Here is a 23396-nt window from a genome sequence, read left to right as displayed (position 1 = left end):
TTGTGTGAAATTACCATTTTACCCTTATCATTAGTTTCCCCGAGTATTATTTGATTGGTTTGTTTAGTTGAAAGTGTCAAAATCTTAATGGTTTGTAAATTGTGCAAATTCTTAAGTTTTATAGAGTTAAGAGGTGAAAAAGTGATTTTTGGGACCAACCAGAGCTACGGGTATCGGAACTGAATTTTGTCAATTCTAGCAACTCCAAAATGTGGAAATTGATTTAGGAGAGTTTACGAAATTAGTTTTGGAGTTGTAACGAAGATGGCTCATGTACGTGATCTCACCACGGAGTCATCTCATATAGAGACTACGAGGGTGGTGAGAGAGTTTATGGATGTATTTCCTACAGACTTGCCGGGAGTTCCTCCTGACCGTGATATCGATTTTGTGATTGATTTGGAGCATGACACTTAACCCATCTCTATTTCTTCTTATCGGATGGCTCCGGCAGAATTGAAAGAGTTGAAAGAACAATTGGAAGATTTGTTAAAGAAAGGGTTTATTAGACCTAGTGTATCACCGTGGGGTGCACCAGTTTTATTTGTGAAGAAGAAAGATGGTACTATGAGGATGTGTATTGACTATCGACAGTTGAACAAAGTCACTATCAAGAACAAGTATCCTCTCCCTCACATTGATGATTTATTTGACCAGCTTCAAGGTGCATCGGTGTTCTCAAAGATTGATTTGAGGTCGGGTTACCATCAGTTGAGAGTTCGGGAATCTGATATCCCGAAGACTGCATTCAGGACTCGTTATGGGCATTATGAGTTTGTGGTTATGTCCTTCGGGTTGACTAATGTCCGGCTGCTTTTATGGAGTTGATGAACCGGGTATTTCGACCTTATTTGGACTCGTTTGTGATCGTATTTATTGATGACATCTTGGTTTATTCCAAGAATGAGGCGGATCATGTTAGGCACCTGAGGACAGTCCTTCAGAGATTGAGAGAGGAGAAGTTGTATGCAAAATTCTCCAAATGTGAGTTTTGGCTTGAGTCCGTGACATTCTTGGGTCATATAGTGACCAAGGATGGTATTATGGTTGATCCAGCCAAAGTTGCAGCGGTTCGTGATTGGGTTAGGCCTACTTCGGTTACCGAGATTCGGAGTTTTATTGGGTTGGCAGGCTACTATCGTCGGTTTGTTCAAGGATTCTCTTCTATTGCAGCCCCCATTGACTAGGCTAACTCAAAAGACCATGGCATTTCAGTGGACTGATGAGTGTGAGGCGAGCTTTCAAAAGCTCAAGGAATTATTGACTTCAGCACCTATTCTAGCCTTACCCGAGGAGGGCGTGGCATTTATTGTGTTTTGTGATGCTTCGGGAGTCGGTTTGGGTGGTGTATTGATGCAAAAAGGTAGAGTTATAGCTTATGCTTCTCGATAGTTGAAGGTACATGAGAAGAACTATCCTACCCACGACTTAGAGTTAGCAGCGGTGGTGTTTGTTCTGAAGTTGTGGAGGCATTATCTCTATGGAGTACATTGCGAGGTCTATACTGACCACCGTAGCCTTAAGTATATCTTTTCTCAGCCGAATCTGAACATGCGGCAGCGTAGGTGGTTAGAGTTATTGAAAGACTATGACATTACCATACTTTATCATCCGGGAAAAGCTAATGTGGTAGCGGATGCCCTGAGTCGCAAAGCATCTAGCATGGGTAGTTTGGCCTTTCTTAAGGCTGTGGAGAGACCTTTGGCATTGGAGGTTCAGTCATTGGCTAGACAACTGGTCCGACTTGATATTTCTACACATCATGGTATTTTGTCCTTTGTGGAGGCTAGGTCTACTTTGATGGACCAGATTCGTACACACTAGTTTGAAAATGAAAAGTTGAGGGCCATTCGAGATAAAGTGTTAAGTGGTGAAGCAAAATCAGCCTCTCTTGATTCGGAAGGAGTTTTGAGGATTAATGGTCGCATTTGTGTGCCCAAGGTTAGTGAATGGGTACGTATGATATTGGAGGAGGCTCATTGTTCCAAGTATTCGATTCACCCGGGAGTGGCAAAGATGTTTCATGACTTGAAACAACACTATTAGTGGTGTGGCATGAAGAGAGACATTATTGATTTTGTGGCTAAGTGTTTAAATTGCCAACAAGTGAAGTATGAGCATCAGAAATCGGGTGGTCCTATGCAAAGGATGCCCATTCCTGAGTGGAAATGGGAGCGTATCACTATGGACTTCATGTCTGGATTACCCATGGCATTGGGTAAGTATGACTCTGTCTGGGTGATTGTGGATCGATTGACCAAATCAGCTCATTTCCTTTTGGTGAAGACTAGCTACAATGCGGATCAGTTAGCTAGGATCTATCTTCGTGAGATTGTTAGGCTGCATGGGGTGCCTATCTCTATTGTATCGGATCGGGGTTCAGTGTTCACCTCTCACTTTTGGAAGGCATTACAGCGTGGTTTGGGTACGCGGCTAGAGATGAGTTCAGCATTTCATCCCCAAGCCGATGGTCAGTCCGAACGGACTATTCAGGTGTTGGAGGATATGCTTAGGGCCTGTGTGATTGATTTTGGTGCCCGATGGGACCAACACTTGCCCTTAGCAGAGTTTGCCTATAATAACAGTTATCACTCCAGCATTCAAATGACACCATTTGAGGCATTGTATGGTCGTAGGTGTCGATCACCCATTGGATGGTTTGATTCTATTGCGGTTGATGCATTGGATACTGACTTACTTAGGGATGCTGTGGAGCGGGTACGTTTGATTCAGGGTCAACTATTGACAGCTCAGAGTCGTCAGAAGAGTTATGCTGATAGGAGGGTTCGTCCCTTAGAGTTCATGGTGGGTGATTGAGTGTGGCTTAAAATATCACCCATGAAGGGTGTGATGAGATTCGGTAAGAAGGGCAAGTTTAGCCCGAGGTTTGTTGGCCCGTTTGAGATTCTGAGAAGAATAGATGGGGTGACTTATGAGTTGGCCTTACCCCTTAGATAGTCAGTTGTCCATTCAGTATTTCATGTTTCCATGCTTCACAAGTACATACCGGATGAGTCTCATGTGATTTCTTATGATGCAGTAGAGTTGGGTCCGGATTTGACTTATGAGGAGGAGCCGCAGCTATCCTAGATAGGCAACTTCGTAGACTCAGGACCAAGGAGGTCGCTTCGGTCAAGGTGCAGTGGCGGCATCGACTTGTTCAGGAGGCGACTATGGAGTTAGAGTCTGATATGCGGGCCTGGTACCCTTAACTTTTTGAGACCCCATATACTTTCTTTTATCTTATGTTCGAGGACGAACATCCTTTTTAGTGGTGGATGTTGTAATGACCTAGATAGTTATTTTTTTAAAATTTGTGTGAAATTACCATTTTACCCTTATCATTAGTTTCCCCGAGTATTATTTGATTGGTTTGTTTAGTTGAAAGTGTCAAAATCTTAATGGTTTGTAAATTGTGCAAATTCTTAAGTTTTATAGAGTTAAGAGGTGAAAAAGTGATTTTTGGGACCAACCAGAGCTACGGGTATCGGAACTGAATTTTGTCAATTCTAGCAACTCCAAAATGTGGAAATTGATTTAGGAGAGTTTACGAAATTAGTTTTGGAGTTGTAACGAAGATTTGAGGTCTTGAGTTGGGAATTTAAGGAATTTTAGGCCAAGATTTGATTTTGGTCAACTTTTGGAGTTTCGATACTCGAAATGGAATTCCGACGACTCCGTTAGATTCGGGGGATGGTTTTTGGTCTAGAAGAAGTATTGGCTGAATTTTTAGAGGTCCCGAGCCCATTTTGATATTTTGAAGGCCTAAGTTGGTTTAGTTGCGACTTTTTGAATTTCGGGTCAAGGAGACCTCGAATTCATATTTTTATGATTCCATCAGCTCCGTAATGTCCAAATTAGGCTAGTAGCATTGTCGGCATGACTATCGAGACAATCGATACGAGTTTGGGGTCATTTGTCGCTTTTGACTTTAAAAGTTAGCCTACGGTTGACTTTGGTCAACATTCTTGGAAAACGCACTCGGATGAAAATTCTGATAGCGCGGTTAGTTTTGGAATGTCGAGTTTGGTCTAGAATGACCCTTCGTTTGCTTCCCGAAGTTTCCAGTCTAATCCCGAGGCCGATTGTGTAATTTACCTTAAAATGATACCTTGATGTGAGATTCACTTTTTATTAAAATGATCTCGTATGATAATTTTGAATGTGCCATTGAGTCCGGAATATCAAATTTAGTGGGGTAGCATATCTTGTTTATTTTTATCGGGTTCCGAACAAATTCCGAGGGTCCGTTCAGAGACTTTAAATAATGCAAAACCAGAAAAATCTGGTGCAAAAGTGCAGATTTTGCACCAGATTTTTCAGACTTTTCTCTCAACTTTGAACCATCATTTCTTGAGCATTTCAAGTCCAAATCTAGTGATTCAAGAGTCTGTCTTCAAGAAAATTTCGCGAGGAATCCATTGGTGAGCTCGGAATCTTGATTAGAAGCTTCCTTTTAGGTAAGATTTAATGTTTTAGATGCTGCCTCGACCATTTTTGGATTCAGATTTTTGTAAACTTTGGAAGATGATTTCTTGGTCATCTTAGATCCGAATTCAGTGATTCAAAGCTCTAAATTGTGTAGTTTTTCCATAGGAATACAGTGGTGTAATCATAAAGTGATGGAGAAGATTTTTTTTAGGTAAGATTCGCGTTATAGCAGCTGCCCTTTTCATTTTCGGATTAGATTTTTGATGAACTTTGAGATTTGATATCTTGAGCATTTTGGGTCCGTTTTTAGTGATTGTTGAGGCTAAATTGCTGAGTTTTTCATAAGGATCGTTGTGGTATGATCAGTTTTAGCTGTAGAGGCTTTATTTCTGATAAATCACTGTTCAAAGTTGCTGTCTTTTACCATTTTCGTAATGAAATTGTGGTGATTTTTAGAAAATTGTATTTTCATGATTTGGAACTCGATTCTTGCTCGATTTTAATGGGATTTTCAGCCACGAACCCTACTCGATGTGTAGAACATAATTTTCAAATAAAATTCCAGATTTGACCCTTTTCGAAAATAATTATTTTTCTTAGACAATTTTACCCCGGTTCAGAAACCTATCAATATGGGTGTCATTGGACTCCTTGTGATGTGCATGTTTTATTGTTGATAGTGGGTTGTCATTCCGAGCATTGAATTCGAGAGTTGCTTGTTCGGTGGAGGTGTTCGAGTGCGGTTTCGGCAATTGAGGTAGGTTTGGCTATCTTTCTTTGAGATTGAGATGGGGTAATTAGTCATTCATATGTTATAGACTTTGGGATGGGGTTGTAGTATGAGTTGAGAATGTTATATATATTGTGATGTCCGTGTGGAGGCTTATTTATTAATGTGTTGCCGTGACGGGGTTTATTTGTATTACATAGCCCGTGTGGGGGCCTTATTTGTTATCTTATTTGCTTTGAGAGCATGTGAATTATGATTTGCCTAAGAGAGAGGCTTGAGTATATTGTTTGACTTGTGATGCCGCCTGAGAGATTGAGTTGGGGGTTTTGAGCATACTTGAGTATTGAAATATTGTTGAGAAAGGGGTGAATATTTAAATGAAAGTGTGTTCTTCCCGTTACTATTTATTGAGGGTGAATATCATGTGTAGGTTAAGTTTTGAGAACTTTGAACCTTATACCACATGTGAGTTGATTATTACTTCCATGCATATGTGTTTTGATGCATTCATCCTCATTCATCATATCATGAAACATGGGAAGTTGAGAAATATGGAAATTCTTTTTGAGAAAGAAAATGAAACACCTTTAAACCTTTGTATCTTGAGTCCCTGACCGAGGCAGTTTTCCGGCAGGGTAGTGGATGCATTGTGATCCCAACCTTTGTATCTTGAGTCCCTGACCGAGGCAGTTTTTCGGCAGGGTAGTGGATACATTGTGATCCCAACCTTTGTATCTTGAGTCCCTGACCGAGGCAGTTTTCAGGCAGGGTAGTGGATGCATTGTGATCCTAACCTTTGTATCTTGAGTCCCTGACCGAGGCAGTTTTCCGGCAGGGTAGTGGATGCATTGTGATCCCTTGACCACAAGGAGGTGGCAAGGATAATGAGATATTGTGATTGAGGTATATGGTCTGCGAGACCCCCATGGGTCCTGCTTGGTAGCACAGCTCGGCAGGTGTATACGACAGGCTGTGCGATAGTCTTGATTCCACCGTACCACCACATCATTGCATCATCATATTGCATTGCATTGCATTGATATCTGTGCTGCTTGAATTATCTGATTAATTGTGATTATGAGCTGTTATTATGGGTTTACTTTACTCGCGCCAATATATATATAAACTGGCAGCACCGATGCCGAAGTGGGACTTTTTCTGTATGCAGGTGGAAGCGTTCCTTAGTTTATTTCATAGGTTTGATTAATTCCTTATACTCAGTCAGCTAAAGCCTACTGAGTACATGTGAATTGTACTCACCCCTACTTCTGTGTCCCTTTTTGATGCAGATACTAGTCGGGGTACCCCACGTGGCAGTTAATATTCTAGCGGATTGTGTATTCTCAGATTAGTGGTGAGGTCCTAGAATTCGGATCGTCACTAGTCTATCTTTATTTTTCAGTCTTTTGTATCATTCAAAGACTTATGTTGTATCTTCAGATTCGAACCTTGTATTAGATGCTCTTTATACTTATGACACCAGGTTTTGGGATAATTTCTTTATTTTTTTTTCTTTTTATTTAAATCGTGGCATCACTTTCCCCTTTGGGAGTCTTGTATGAGTTTTATTTTTAGGGTTACACATCAGATTGGGTTTTGAGATGTGTGCCATCATGACCTCAGTTTATGGGTCGTGACATACTAAGTCAAACTTGATGGGAGATTGTTGAATTATTCCTTAATATTAATTTTATGGTAACATTTAATCAAATTTTATTTGTATTGAATTAAAATTTAAGAGTTAAAAATAATATGAAGGTTTCTCGGTTAATTTAAGTACTAGAATTGAGAAGGTGCACTATAGTACTATCTTGGTGAATTTTCGGTGGAGACTGGAGAGTGAACTCTTGGTTATGGTGAGAAAGTAGACAATGCGTATATTAGAAATGTTAAATCAGTCAATTATGTTTGTCTATAGTCTATTTGTGCAAATGATTTAAAAAATAATTAAGCAAATAGAATATTACAGCCATGTGATCAAATAGAATATTAAAAAGGAAAAGATTGTTGTGAAAGTGGATGTCCCCTTTCCTCGGTGGACGTCCCTTTCTCCTTACTTTTCTTTTCTCTTCTTCTTTTCTTTCCCTTTTTCCTCCGCCAAATTTTGTCTCCCCCCACTTGTATACTTTGCTTATTAGCTGTGGCTATTAATTATGCAACAGATATACGAAATTTTCTCCTTTCTCTCTCTCTTTTCTATCTTATTTTGTTAAGTTAATTTATTTTATAATACGTTGTCAGCACGAGACTCCATCATTTGAGCTATTTTTAAAAGATAACAAAAGAATAAGAATTTTATTTTCTTAAAATATCTAATATCTCTAAATTTGAATTTGTTGCTCTTGATATTTTTAAAAAAGCCTACTCATCATGGGCACAAGATGCCGAAATACATCTAGAATTGATGGGTCTGACAGACACCACCAAAGGATGAAAATACTACATCTAGTCAAGACCGTGTCAAAGTCATGATATTTCTCCGCCACCATCTTGACGAAGGGCTAAAATTACAGTACCTCACATTAAAAGACCCTCTTTAACTGTGGAAGAATCTAAAAGAAAGATATGACTATCTGAAGTTGGTCATCCTTCCATAAGGATGTCATTATTGGCTAAATTTGAGATTAATGGATTTTAAAAATATAAATAAATATAATTCTGTTTTGTTTAGAATTATAGCTCAGTTAAATTTATGCGGGATCAAGTATATTTAGTTGCAAAAGCACTATATTATATTGATCTCAAAATCATAGCCGTACTAATCCAATGTTACTTGCAGTATTGCCTGTGGGATCATTTCAAGAAGCTTGATCAGATACAGATGATCAGATCAATGCACCTATCCAAGTTTGTCGCAGAGATGGTTGCTTCTTTTAGCCTTTCACTTGCTATATTGAAGGTTGTTGATCTTAGTGATTCTTCATAGTTGACTCCAAAAAGAATCATGCATTTTAGGATGCTATTTGAGATCATATTGGAGTTTCCTGAAAAGCTTGTCTGAAACATTTTTACTCGAATTGTTGTTTTGCCCGAGTATGAATCCCTTCGTGATGGGATTGTCTTCTTTATCCGCAAGTATGTCATAGATGGCCAAAAGTCTCTCGCAGATAAATTCAAGATTGCAAAAAAGGCTCTTAACAATGTTGAAGGAGTCATCATGTGAATCTTTGCATGTTGTATTCTAGCTTTAGAATTTTGCAGGACTGGTTATTGTTGTTGGGACAACATTAACCCATTTTTGGTAGATACCTTCTCGATTCTAAGATCGTTTAATTAATCAAGTTACATAGGATAGATGTGACGAGAAATTCAGTATATTTTATAAGATTATTTTATTTCATTTTCTGTGTGGGATAACTTATTCATCATTTATACTAAAATCGTGGGATAAAATAATTGCATAATATATTTCGAGTTTTTTTTTATTCTTAGCTCACCACCTAGTGTATACTTTTGTTTAGATTTTTCGTGGTGCAACCACGACAAGGCAAATTTGTTAGAATCGGGTGTTTGCATTCTTAAAGAATATCACAAAATCTTTTTTTGCAACTAGAATATTACAAAATCTCTTGGAATATATTTAACTTAAATCAACAATTAGGTCATCAGCAATGGACTGCCACTCAAAGCATTCCTCCTATTAGTCAGATAAATTTAGATTAATATTGCTTCAACATCATATAGATTTTTAAAGTTTCATCTTAAATGAAGGATAAATAAATGTTTTAAGATAAACAATAATAAGATCAGAGAAAGAATTTTTTTAAAAAAGTTCATAAAATCATGGTACAATTATTTTTTTTTATAAAAAATTATAATGGAAATTCAATAATTCCTTTTTATGAAAAGAAAAGACTATATCCAATAATATATTTTACTCACTTCTCAAATTTATTCACGACTAATATAAGATTATATATTTGATACGAAGAGTTGCTTTATTTTAAAATAAAATTCTTATTTTAGAAAATAATATTTAAAATTAACAATAATATTGTCAAAGTAGAAAATATTATAGTAAATTTTTTATTTATATGACATAAAAAATTATTTTTGATCTGTATAAACGCCACTATTACGTTATTAGTGGAGTATTTCATATGAACTCACGTCTAATACGTCTAATACAAAAGTTATAAACATTATCACTTTTATATTTGGAAGTATGGATGAGGGTTTCTATTGACGGCTCGATTTGGCGTTGTATTGCCGCTTTACCCTACTCTAGAGCTGCTGCTGCACTTCAATTTCCATCATTCCCTTCTTCCACCGCGCCGGCTAGGAGACGGCTGTCACGTAGCTTTTCTGTTTCAACGCCGATGGGTTCTCAGCCGGAAGCATTGGATTGGCCGGCCAAACAGATACGGGAGACTTTCATCAGCTTCTTCGAAGGGAAAGATCACAAAGAAGTTCAATCCAGTCCTGTAGTTCCTCATAATGACCCTACTCTCCTATTCGTCAATGCTGGTTCGTTCTTCGTTCTATATGGATGGATTATACAGTACTTAAAATGTTGTTTTTTGGTGGTTGAATGGCTAAAGTTTTGTTTTTTTGTGCAGGTATGAATCAGTTTAAGCCTATTTTCTTGGGTATTGTAGACCCTAATAGTCCATTGAGCAAACTTAAGCGTGCCTGCGATACACAGAAGTGTATTCGTGCTGGTGGCAAACACAATGATCTTGATGATGTTGGTAAGGACACTTACCACCACACGTTCTTTGAGATGCTTGGTAATTGGTCATTTGGGGATTATTTCAAGAAAGAGGCAATTGGATGGGCATGGGAACTCCTTACCCAGGCAAGTTTTATCCTCATCAATAGTTAGTAATGTTCTTGTACATAGTCAGTTGTGCGCTCCTAGAATATATATGCTGTAAGATCAAGAAATGGCAGGATGCTGACTTGTACAAGTGTTTCCCCTTGTTTGATAATTTTTCGTCCAGGTATATAGACTGCCAAGTGAACGGATTTACGCCACTTATTTCGGGGGTGATGAAAAATCTGGCCTTCCAGCGGATAATGAAGCTAGAGACCTATGGCTTAAGTTCCTTCCCCCTAGCAGGGTGCTTCCTTTCGACTGCAAAGTATGTTATCGCACTGTGTATCTGATTCTATCATCTTGCTCAAATTCGCCATTTTCTGTTTGGTGCTAGTAATTCATTAAACTGAATCTTCCAATGAGGTAATTTCTTAGTATACTTGGTATTTTTGAAACCCGTGAACCTTATTGAATCATTAGAAGCATGTTTAACTTTGTGGACCTCTCAATTTGGACAAATTTTTTGATGATGTGGGGTGGGGGGGCGGGGAGTGATAAGTGTCATTTTTGCCTTCTTATAATGTAAGTGTACTTTTTGCTGATAAAAGAAGCAAAAATATGGTAATCATCATTCACAAGTGGAAAAGAGTATCATATTGATATTTGACAGAAGCATATGAACTAGTGGGGGCAGTGATCAGTATCATTTTCGCCTTGTAAAAATTAAGTATCCTTTTTGCTGATAAGAAAATCAAGAAGTTGTGTTCATCATTTAAGTGGGAAGGGTGAAGAGAGAGGGGGGGGGGGGAGGGAGGGGGTGTTAGTCATGGAGTTTTGGAATTTGAAATAACTGATTCCCCCATTAAAAAGGGAAGAAAAGAAGCAACTCAAATTCCCATAAATTGTATCTGTCATCTGAATTAGATACTATTTAAATGTTTTGAGTAATTGATGTACAATAACCGTTGTTCTTAAGTAACACTTTCAACCACTGAAATTTGTCTTCCAGTATGTTGACATGAGAGCTTTATTTCTTGTTCAAACGATTTTATTACTTTGAGCTAAGTCGTTCAGATTATTTCATAACACTTTGTGCTTTGAGTAGGACAACTTTTGGGAGATGGGTGATACCGGACCTTGTGGACCCTCCACCGAAATACACTTTGATAGAATTGGGAATCGTGATGCTGCATCATTTGTTAATAATGATGATCCCACTGTGATTGAGATATGGAACCTTGTCTTTATTCAGGTACCATTATCTCCAAAGTTTTTGTCTTCTCATTGGAAAGCATTGTTTAACTCTTGTGCTTCTTTTGCAGTTTAATAGGGAAGCTGATGGTTCTTTGAAACCCCTTCCTGCTAAGCATGTTGATACTGGACTGGGTTTTGAAAGACTAACCTCTATCCTCCAGAACAAGATGAGCAATTATGATACTGACCTGTTCTTACCCATATTTGATGCTATACAAAAGGTAATATGAATTTGTTATTATTTGGAAAGTCAATTTTACTGATTTGTAATTCTTTTGAGCCACCCACCATATGCATTTTTATGTTGCTTTGGGATAAACTAGAAAAAGACTATTTCAATGATGGCCCTCCATGGATTCACCTATTTTATTGACGAATGAAGTTATTATAATCCCTTCGTATTGAGTTTTACTGAAAAATGTTAATTCTTGCGCAATATAGGCTTGTTTGTGATTCAGTGGCCCTAAAATAAATACACATGTAAGTAATGCTTTAAAGAAAGTTCTAAATTTTTTTATAATCACTTTGTGTATTTTGGGAATGTTGTGTAGGCACTTTAAAGTGTTTGATACATTATTTCCTAAAGTTTTGTTACTGTTTCGTTTACAAAATTAGCTTAAAACAGAAATTTTAGGATTCAATTTTGTATCGGGGCGAATTTTCTGTGAAATAATGACTAATGGCAAGAGCACTAACTTCTAGTTCAGAGGTTGGGATTCAATAATGAAGGGAGCAAAGTGGGGAAGAGCTCGTCCTAAACTGACTGGTCCTGAATTGTGCTACTGAAACTTTCTTATTGCCATACTTATCTATGCTATTCTCCTAAATTGATGTTTCAATCTTTTAATAGGCAACTGGAGCTCGTCCATACTCTGGCAAAGTTGGAGCTGATGATGTGGACAAAATTGATATAGCCTATAGAGTTGTTGCTGACCACATTCGAACTCTGTCTTTTGCCATTGCTGATGGTTCTTGCCCAGGTAGCATCTTGTTAATATGGTCCATCAGCTAGTGCTTAGGTCTGTTCAAAATTGTTCCTCTCTCTTTTTGGTTGACCCCCCTACGTTAGTACTATGTTATGATGTTAAAAGTCTTGATTACTTGTAAAGTTTTTAGGTGTGATAAGGTCCATTATATATATAATCTTATTGGTGTTCGTTTGCTTGTGGAGCCCAATTTTCACGAGATTCAAATCTTGTATAATGAATTTGCAGGCATTTTTGTTATAAGATGGATTGTATTTTACAGTTTGTGACCTTGTGAGTTTGTTGTCTAATATTTTCTCCTATTTCCTTCCCCTGATATTACTTGAAACCTACTCATTCTGTTATAATGATGTGCATCCATTAATTTGAAATTTGGGTTCTATGACTTTCCATTCTTGGTAGAGAAGCATGTGTTCTAGTATTTTCAAGGAGGTTCTGTCAGTGTTCCGACGTTTTAGGCCAAATAGTGGTATCTGGTTTTGTTCTTTGGTAAATCTGATGTTCACATTTCTTGTTTTGCAGGGAATGAAGGCCGTGAATATGTCCTCAGACGCATTCTTCGTCGAGCAGTGCGCTATGGTACAGAGGTTCTGAAAGCACAACAAGGGTTTTTCAGTAGGTATGCAAAAGTACTTCGAAATTTGCCTGTCTCATTATGTTTTCTTTTTGGCCTACAAAATGGGTTTATTTGATATTTAGCAGCTTTTTGCTATATACCCACCTCAAAGCTCAATATATTATTTACACTCTGCTTTTTGTTGAGAGTAGCCTTGTGAAGGTGGTGGTAGAAGTTATGGGCGATGTCTTCCCAGAGCTGAAGCAACGTGAGATACGTATAAGAGATATCATTGCTGATGAAGAAACTAGCTTTGGAAGGACATTGCTTCATGTAAGCTTCTTTGTAATATAATTCAAGGAAACAAGTACAGAAATGCTGTAATTTGTATTCCGTATATCAACTATCCAAAACACTGTTATTGAGCCTGTAGATGCTATCTTCTTAAATCGGTGATTCCTTCTTGTTGATTTTCTCTTTTGTGAGATAATGGAAGTATGCAGATAATTTTTCCTGATAGCTAATTGAGGAAAATCATACATGAATGTAACTCCAAGATAAACAATTTGCTAATAGCATTGAGTTGAAGTGCTAATGCCATTGATACTGTTGGAATACTTTTCTGCATTTTGATAACTGTATAGGTGCTTAATAATAAACCAAAGAAATTGAATTAGCAATTGATTGAAATTTGTAACAATTCTACGAGCGGCCTTTCCTGGGGAATATCAATTATGAAGAACTATTTTCTTTCTGTATTCAATCTCGCTTCACCTTTGTTCTCAGAGGAATGCACCAAAAAGTTAATGTCATCACTGTGTTGAAATATATGATGACTTTGTTAAGCTACCTGTCTTCTTCACATCTGAACCTTTCTTGTCTATGTGCTCAGCTTAATGATATGTTTCTATCTTACAACTGTATTTGACCAAATAGGGTGTTAAAGTGTATACATGACTTCTAATTGAGCGGTTGTTGCTCCTCGTTTGCTCCCAATTGGGGGTGAATGATGACTTATTTTGCTTTTGTTCTGTCTTCTAATTTATTTATTTTTCTATTCTATGCAACCTCTTTCTTCAGGGAATTGAGAAATTTAAGAAGGCTTCTCAAGAGGTTCAAGGGAAGCAATTTAGTGGTCAGGCAAGCTTACTGGCCATATACAACTTGTGATGGAGAAATCAGCCAAGTTCCTTCTAATTCAATATCTTATGTGTGCTCTTAATATTTACTTAATACTCAGTTCATCTCAAACCCCACTTTATGTCCAGTGCCTCTAATTTATATTGATTTGGATTGTGTTGTATTTAGTGAGGAATATGTAAAACCAGATATTTCGATTTATTTTTTTGGTTTTTCTTGAATAGAATAGACGGAAGTTATACTGAGAGGAATAGCTGTATGTCTGATGGTACTTTGCATGGAACATAAGTTATTTAAGATTTCCCCATTGTATAAAAAACCATTGATCAAGAAGGAAATGGGGACATTCAACTGAAACTAATGAGTAAAATTTTTAGCTTGTTATATGACCTTTGCTGCCACTTCAGATGTGGGATATCATACATATTTGTTTATATAGGTTACATGCAGTTCCACAACCATGTCTGTTATTATAACATAGAAGTAGTGAAGTTAAACTTTTATTACTTCCTCAAGACCTTGGAAAACAAGCAGGAAGTGAGTTGTGATAAAGGAGAATGCTAGTGTACAATATTATGGCATCAGTTTGGGTTTTATTGAAGACTCCAATTGGGTCAAACGGTCATCCATAAGGATTTGGCAGGAATTATGGTGTTGTGATTTATCAACCGCACTTCCAATGAAATTGGGAATATTTTGTATATATTTAGTGAAGGGGAGCTTTGGAGTAACTGGTAAAGTTGCTGCCATGTGACCAGGAGGTCACGGGTTCAAGCCTTGGAAACAGCCTCTGGCAGAAATGCAAGGCAAGGCTGCGTATAATAGACCCTTGTGGTCAGGCCCTTCCCCGGACCCCGCGCATAGCGGGAGCTTTAGTGCACCGGGCTGCCCTTTTTTTAGTATTTGGTTTCACAAACAAAGATGTATATATTTAGCTCATGGTTAGTCGCTAATGCATGAGATGGACATTAAATGTTGTCATTCTGTCAATATGATTCAATTTTCATAAAATAAACACTCTCCCGAGGAAATAGAAAAATGGGCAATCTTAACTGCAAGCAGATCGATGGAATGTTGTTGTTAGTCAGTTTTAAGTGATTGATTTCAACTTATCAAATTTAGTCCAGTACTTATGCAATGCTTTCTTCTTTAGATATTCATCATTCTATCTTTCATGCACTTCAAAAAGCAACTTTCTTTTGTTAGCTCTGGACAACCTGTTATCTCAGCTGTCTTTGATTCTTCTTCTTACTTCTGCTGTGATGTGCAGGAGGCATTTGTCTTGTGGGACACTTACGGATTTCCATTAGATTTGACCCAGGTAAATAGTGCTCCAACTGGTTAATTCGTATCTCAGTGATAAAAACAAATTAAACCTTTTTTCTCAGTTAATGGCAGAGGAACGAGGTTTGGTGGTTGATGTTGATGGTTTTAATGTTGCTATGGATGCTGCCAGGGAAAGATCAAGAAATGCTCAGAGCAAGGTTTGCTTTGTTGCTTTCGTTTTGTCAACTCTCCAGCTTGGTTAATTTCCGCTTCGCCATTTAAGCTGTTAGGAAGTTACATCTAGGCATATTTAGTTTTCTTGCGGTATTTTAAGCTTGAGTATATATGAAATTCTGAAATTCTGAATAGTGAGGGATGAAGGAATTAATTGGTGCCATAGAATTTTCTTATGTTCACCTCTTTGAGGCCTTATCAAGATTGAGTATTTTCTCCAGAAAAGAAAAGTTTCCTTGGGAAATCAAGTTTAGTAGTATTTTTTTTTTTTTTGATGAAGTGCAAGTTTAGTAGTATTAAAAAAATCTTAGTAAGTTTAGAGGCTTAAGCTTGCACCAAAGGTGTGGTCTAGTGATCAATGAAGTGGGTGCAAACCTTGGAGATTGGGGTTCAAATCTCAGTAAAGCAAAATATATGAGGTGATTTCTTCCCATGTGTCCAAGTCTTGGTGGACAGAATTAGTTGGTTCTTATGATGATGAGAGGAAGCAGGTGCTGGATAGATATTCGAGGTGCGCACAAACTAGAGCAGAACCCACTGTCATAAAAACAACTTTTAAGCTAAGCAAATGGATAAATTTGACATGGACATGTGCCGATGGAATGATGCTTTGGGGACCACTTAAGAGTTGAGGTGACATACGATGTATAGTGTGGTAGATTGAGTTAGCATGGAAACGGTGCCTACTCTTTGTACACTGGGAAGTAATGGAAATGCTGTTATTTAGAATGGCTGTGGAAGTAAATAGGTTACATCTGAAAAGCAACTTATGAAGTTAGGTGCTAGATTGTACTCATGTTTCCAGGTTGCATCAGTAATTTTCATCAATCAAGTAATGTCTTATGAATTCTACCTTCACAAGTTATTAATATATGCTTACACCTCTCTATGCTCTGAACCTATACTTGACAGAATGCTGGTGATGCTATTGCCATGGATGCTGATGCTACTGCTGCATTGCACAAGAAAGGCGTCGCTGCAACAAATGATATTTTCAAGTTCACTTGGTTTCAGGTTGCTGATTTGTCTTCGTTATAAAACTAGTGGCTTCTTGAATTTGTTGCTTGCTTCAATGATTTTATGCTGTTGTTTGGTTTTTATCTATCTTGAATGTCAATGTCTATAACTTCTCTAGTAGCCAAGGACAAAACCTTCTTTCCCTCCCCATCCACTTCTTTCCGTAATTTAACAAACTAATCACTCTTACCCTTTTCATTATCCATGTTTTCATCCTCATTTAATTATTCATTAATATTAGTTCTTTCTGTTTGGATTTCCTGCCTATTTATTTTTCTGACTTGTCGACTGATATGTTTTTCTTAACTTTTTTGTTTTATTTTCTCCTAACCTAAATGGCTAGTCTCGGCTGTTGTAAAAATATACCATCATGATTTAGGGTGTGTTCGGTATGGAGTGAAAATGTTTTCCAATTTTCCCATGTTTGATTGGTCAAAATATTTTGGAAAACAATTTTTTCTAGGAAAACAAGTTCCTTAAAATGAAGAACATGATTTCTCTGGTGGGGGTGGGGGATAACAAGTTCCATAGTGGCCTTGCAAGCTTATTTTCTCCTCCCCACTCCCCAACGGCCCCGGCCCCCAACTTTCTTCCCTTGATCATCCCACTACCCGCCACCCCCAAACTCCCACCCCCATAATGTTTTCCTAGATTACATATAAATGCTCGTGTGACTATCTTTTTTCTTGCATACCAAGCTAGAAATAAAGTAAGGATTCATTTATTTTCCAAGAGAACATTTTTCTAGTGCCAAACACATCCTTGGTGCTCACATCATTTTTTTGAGACCATAATAAAGTACTCACATCAGAGTTTTTCTTCTGAATTTCTTAATTCAGGATCACGAGAGTGAGATAAAAGCTATCTACACTGGAAGTGAGTTCTTGGAAACTGCAGCAGCTGGGGATGAAGTTGGTATTATTCTTGAGAGCACTAGTTTCTATGCTGAACAAGGTGGTCAGGTAAAAACTTTCTTTGATATCTTGGTTAGAAAAATTATAAATAATGATAAGTCTCTCTACTTCAAAATATTGCTGTAAGGACACTGAATAGCATTGTTGTTATTATCAAAAGTCTGTAAGAGGAGAGGGTGTAGCCTAAGTTGTGTAATGTTGTGGTCTAAGGGTCTATGGTATATAATATCTGTATGGAGACTTGTGTTTGTCTCACACACACACACACACAAATTAACCTGAACAACAATGCTTTATAGAGGGGCTGCCATTACACTGCAACTTCAGTGTAGTAAAGAGTATAGACTCATTAATGCCTACATATTTTATATGTTTGGATGCTAAGCTCCAATAATGAACATTTGCTAATTGTTAATTTAAGGGGAAAGTGTTCCTTGGGAAATATTTATGAAAGTAAGCAAACAAAAGTCATTGTCTCGAATGCCCCCAGGGTTTAGTTTAATGGTAAGAGTGCAACACATGATGTGTTGGTTAGGCGCAAGTCACGTGGTGGAGCTCTGCCGGAGGACCAAGGCCTTGTGTTTAAGTGGAGAGAGGTAGAGGGATAGGCCGGCCCATTATTACCGAGTTTTGAACTGTGCACCACTGACACTTGGGGATTTCTCGGTTTTCTAATGAAAAATAAAGAAAAAGTGACTCCCAAATTCTCCTTTTTGATTTGTCACTTTGGAGGGTTTCACTTTTGAAGCCCAGGAACCAGACAGAATCTATGGGGTAGCTCAAAGGAAAGAAAGTTCAGTCAAAGAAGGTTGCAAGATGTATTCTATGAATGGTGTACCTGAGGACAAGCCATGGAAACATGTCTGGAGAACCAATGTGCCACTCAGAGTGTCCTGCTTCACCTGGACAGCCCTCAGGGAAGTGGCATTAACTCAAGACAACCTCTGCAAGAGTAAAATTGCCCTAGTTAAAGATGCTACATGTGCCACCAAAGTTTAGAGAGTGTCAACCACTTATTTCTCTACTGCCATATTGCTGCTGAAATCTGGAATTTCTTCGTTTCTCCACTCCCCGGTCCACCAAGGAAGCATACGCTAGCTGGGTTTTTTGTAGAGTTGACAAACCCATCAAGAAGGTCTGGGGGATGATTCCTGCAGTCATTTTTTGGGTTGTTTGGAATGGAAGAAACCACAGGTGTTTTGATGGGATCTACTCCAGCACACACCCTGAAAGCTAGTTGCTTAGTTGGAATTTTGTTACCCCTGTAAGAGCATTGACAGTTTTTTGGACTTTTTTAGCTCCAAGATACTAGTATAGCTTTTTGTAATGGAGGCTTACATGTTTTGATCCAAAAGCCTCCTGGCTTTTGTTTTTGAACTGAGCACCTTCCAGTTGCCTTTATTTTAATGTCAATATCTTACTTCATCTAAAAAAAAGTTCTTTTTGATTTGCTGACTTCTTTTAATCCTCACTTTCCATTTGTTTGGAGATGGAGTTTTTCTACCAATATAGTAACCCCTCCTTTATCTGTCGTGAAATCTAATTGATATCTCCCATCATTTTTTTCTTTTTTCGTCAATCAAATGTAACATGCGACGTTATGGAGGGCTGTGACAATGTGAGGATTTCACATTCTTCAGAAACTTGAGGAATCACTTTCTTGTTTGCCCTAAGAGCATAACCTTAATGTTAGTTTTGTTGCTTGATGCATAAAAGACGGACGATCTTTGAATAGTTTATTTCTATGATGTTTCTGGTTAAAAGTATAAATGAATCATCTAAATGAGAAATTAACATACAGGCCAGTAAAATACTTTCATTTATCATGTTTTTTGCTTCTTTCCATTACTGTGCTGTAATTTCAGAAACTTGAAGCTTTTGGAACGTGAACTTATCAACAAGAAAACTTATAGAATGTGAAAAGGAAACTCTGGGTGCTTGTAGCACTTCTTTTCTCCTTATGTCATCTTGTACTCTAGTTTTCTGGTTCTGATAAAGCTATTTGACTATTTGGATACAGATATACGACACTGGTTCACTGGAAAGCCCCAGTGGCTCTTTTCAAGTTTGTAATGTTCAAATTTATGGAGGATTCATTCTTCATATTGGATCTTTCAGTGGACAGGCACACAAGTTCTCTGTTGGTGATAAAGTAATTTGTAAGGTGACACTTTCTTCTGCTTGACCTTCCATAACTATATGATGCAAACTTTCAAATTTGTTTTACCTCTTTTTACTTGCATTATTGGGTTTGATTCCTTTGATGGATTGAGCAGGTTGACTATAACAGGCGTACATTGATTGCTCCCAATCATACATGCACTCATATGTTGAATTTTGCCTTAAAGGTACTTCCGCAGGCAGAAAATAAAGAGATGCTGGAACCTTTCTAGAGTTGATTGTCTGATACTGTTACTGAACTAATGCAGGAAGTACTAGGCGACCATGTTGACCAGAAAGGTTCCATTGTTCTTCCTGAAAAATTGAGATTTGACTTCTCTCACGGTTAGCCCTTTTTTTGTGTTTGGCTGTTGCTGCTGTTGTGGGTATGCTTCTTTCTATGAAAAATGATAATGTTCTAATGACTTGAACAGGGAAGCCGGTAAAGCCAGAGGAGCTAAGAAAAATTGAATCCATTGTCAATGAGCAAATTAAGTCTGAATTGGATGTATACTCAAAGGAGGCAAAGCTGTCTGATGCTAAGAGTATAAAAGGTCTTCGAGCTGTCTTTGGCGAAGTAAGGCCTTCACAATTTACCCTGTTTTTGTTGTCTGTTCAGACATTTAAACGTTCTTACTTTTGTCCTGGTGAGTTCAGGTGTATCCCGACCCTGTGCGGATTGTGTCAATTGGTCAGAAGGTGGAGGACCTTCTTGCTAATCCAGAAAATGAAGAATGGTCATCGTACTCTGCTGAGCTCTGTGGTGGTAATTTTCTTTTATTCTCTAATGCTATTTGTGGGAGTACATTAATGCATTATGATCTGTTCCTATGACTGTTTTATGGATACTTAGGAACACACATTTCTAATACAAGAGAGGCTAAGGCATTTGCTCTGATGTCTGAGGAGGGAATTGCCAAGGGAATCCGAAGGGTCACTGCTGTCACAACATATCGTGCTTTTGAGGCCACAGATTTGGCATCCTCACTCGAACAGAAAGTAAATGAAGCATTCCAGACAGATGATAGCTTTCTAGAAGAGGTTAGTGCTTGCGTAGCCAACTCTTATTGAACCTGTAAAATCTGAGTTTTATTTGGTCTCTATCCTTGCCAGGAATTAAAGTTCTTTTATTTGCTAAAACCAGGTGTTATAATCATTTAACTTTCCTGAAAAACGTGCATCCAAGTAAAACAACCTGAAGAGTTGTTTTAATCATTGAGGATTAAAGTTGTTGATGTGATTTTTTTTGGCCGTGATGATTTGAAGTGAAATTGATTGGTAATAGCGCCTAAGTTGTGCGGACTCTTCACTTTCGATGCCACGCCCGCTAGATTCTCCAAAAATACACTACTTTTGGAGAATCCGCCATGCACCCATTGACATTTTTGAACAGCCCGACAACATATAATAGAGCTAACTACTAATTCTTACAAAAAGTAGTGCTATGAAGTCCTTGATACAAATAATTTGTGTTCACGTTGGCAAACTATAGTGTTCATCAAACTCATCCATCACTTTAGTGTTCATCCAACCCAATTGGTTCTGATGCTTATGCCATGGTAGTATCATCATTCCGTAAGATTGTGCATCTATTTACTTGAGACTAGATGTTTGTCCTAATTTTTATTAAAGTTCCATAATTCACAACTTTACGTGGCCTGATAATAATCATATTTGTGAACTTACCAAATTGTACTTTCACATTGTACAGCGGTTCTCGTCCTGAATTGTTATATTCTGCAGGGGTGTTTCTCGACTGTTTTTGTTTCCTGGTGGAGAGGGAATAAGATATTGGACTGTTTCCTATCTTTTTTTTGTTTCACAATGTGTCTTTTATTATTTCATTTATTTCTTAAATTTGATCCCCTGCACTGTATCTTCCTGCTTGGGCTGTCGTGCTCCCTATTTAATGATTCGTTCATTCAGCAGTTCTGCTACATAGTTATAGATCTTCTTTAATTAACTACTCATATTGAACAAAAAGAAACCTAGTTGTAGAAATGCATGTCTTCTTTGATTCATTGACACTGAAGTAAAGAACTTAATGTGGCAGAGCTGTTAGTAAAATGTACTTTATTCCAGTCATGTATTTCTTATAATTGCTCCCCTGCACTGTATCTTCCTCCTTAGGATGTCGTGGAGCTGGATAGTTTCTGGGCTAATCTATTCAGCCAAGCATCTTTTTGTTCTTTAATCTTGGTCAATTCAAGTTGATCCAAAGCTCTTTCAATCTTTGCTGATCCTTGTTCTTACTGCTACTGTTGTTCCTTCGCTGATGAATTCATCCATCAACTTCTTAATTTCAGAAAGTAACTTCTTTGAATGCTACCGTGGAGAGGGCACAAATTCCCACTGTTATGAAAACTGATCTCAAGGCCAAACTCTCTGTTCTCCAGGTATGGATTTGTTACTGTTGTGGTCGAAGGTGAATGAAATTGCTTAGGAAAGAAAAGTAATATCTGATGATTTCTTCAGAATCAAGTTATAAAGGCCAAAAAGAAGATAGCTGCAGAGAATATACAAAAAGCCGTTAAAGCTGCCTCAGAAATGGCTGAAGCTGCAGCTTCTGGTGGAAAAGCATACTGCATCTTGCAGATTGGCGTGGGTTTGGACACTGCTGCAGTCCGTGAAGCAGTTGTCAAAGTCATGGAGCAGAAGGTTATTTGCTCATACATGCTAAACTTGTGCCTTTATTCTCCTCAAAAATTTGTAATTTATATGTAAAAGTCATGAATGTTTCATTGTCTGAACAGGGTATGGCAGTTCTGGTATTTAGCAAAGATGAAGCTGCAAACAAAGTGTTGGTCTGTGCTGGTGTCCCTGAGAAAGGTGACAAGTGCCAGCAGTTGAATGTTAAAGAATGGTTGAATGCAGCTTTGAAGCCCTTGGGAGGTAAGGGTGGAGGAGGAAAAGGTGGTCTCGCCCAAGGCCAGGTTTGCATCATCTCATTTTTGAATTACTTTCATAGTGTTTATTTCTATAGTTGTAGAAGAAAAAGTTGGGAATTCATCTTGGACGGACTATTTTTCGCTCTTAGAATAGTTGCATATTATCAGTATTAGTGTAAATATTTGCACACTGCAAAAGGCAGGTTCATTTAAAAACTGATATGTTACTACTTGTGATGGTTGCATTGCATACATCTCAAGCCCTTTAGTGGAAAAGAAACAGAAGCACATAATGTGCGTTGTGAAATTGTCAAACTTGACATTCATCTTTTGCTTTAATTGCTTCCGTTGCTTATCCATTGCTTGTTACTATTGTACTCATGATGGTTAAATTTCTTTCCTTTCAGGCAACTGATATATCAAAAGTTGACGAGGCAATGGATATTGCAGCATCATTTGCTGCTATGAAATTAAATTGATGAGTAAGGCCAGTATGTTATTGCATAGTTCAATGGCCGAAGCTGATGCAACTATTCTGAGCAATATTGATTGATCAAGATTTCAATGGATCGTGGAGGCTTTCTTAGAGCTAACTTCCATTATATACAACTGGGGGTCATTTATGTTGCTTTCTGTGAGCTAACTTTTTACATGCAGAAAGTAAAGGAAAATTGGAGAAGATTTATATTTGATGTTACCTGCATACTGCATACTTGTTATACACGAGAACGATGAAAGTAGAAATATTTTTCAGTGTTGTGATGTTGTGTCTGTTAGCTTGTGTTTTCTGATTACTACTAATATTTCGTTAAATTAGTATGGATTGGATCAATCACGCTTCGTGGTTGTAAAAGGGAAAAGGACGTGCTACGAACTGAACGGCTAATGTCTGAATAAAGCTTGAAGTTTTTGAATTTGAATGTTCGTTGAAATCTTTAAACTTAAAATCTCACTGGTTATATACTGATGATAGTTGCCTGTCGATGAAACCTCTTGTGAAAGAGAAACTATGCTAACATAATAGTAGAGGAAGGTGGTTAAAGTACGTGAATTCAGATGCA

At 37.7% G+C, this 23396-nt stretch overlaps 1 protein-coding gene across 1 annotated transcript; it reads left to right on the top strand.

The window, feature by feature from the left end:
• The first annotated feature begins 9303 nt into the window (after positions 1 to 9303).
• On the top strand, positions 9304 to 23255 carry LOC129896927 (alanine--tRNA ligase). The gene is made up of 23 exons (XM_055972918.1): positions 9304 to 9628; positions 9721 to 9959; positions 10105 to 10245; positions 11026 to 11172; positions 11243 to 11395; positions 12025 to 12154; positions 12683 to 12779; positions 12929 to 13049; positions 13797 to 13856; positions 15127 to 15177; positions 15245 to 15340; positions 16269 to 16370; positions 17213 to 17335; positions 19308 to 19451; positions 19564 to 19635; positions 19717 to 19792; positions 19882 to 20024; positions 20105 to 20213; positions 20301 to 20488; positions 21754 to 21843; positions 21923 to 22105; positions 22201 to 22380; positions 22743 to 23255. Exons 1-23 carry the CDS (start codon positions 9331 to 9333, stop codon positions 22812 to 22814), a joined length of 3015 nt encoding a protein of 1004 aa, XP_055828893.1. The 5' UTR covers positions 9304 to 9330; the 3' UTR covers positions 22815 to 23255.
• The last annotated feature ends 141 nt before the right edge of the window (positions 23256 to 23396 follow it).

The sequence above is a fragment of the Solanum dulcamara genome, chromosome 7 (genome assembly GCF_947179165.1).
Source record: "Solanum dulcamara chromosome 7, daSolDulc1.2, whole genome shotgun sequence".
In the NCBI taxonomy this organism is placed as follows: Eukaryota; Viridiplantae; Streptophyta; class Magnoliopsida; order Solanales; family Solanaceae; genus Solanum; species Solanum dulcamara.
Note: the sequence above shows the minus strand (reverse complement) of the source record. Positions and strands in the feature narration are given on the sequence as shown.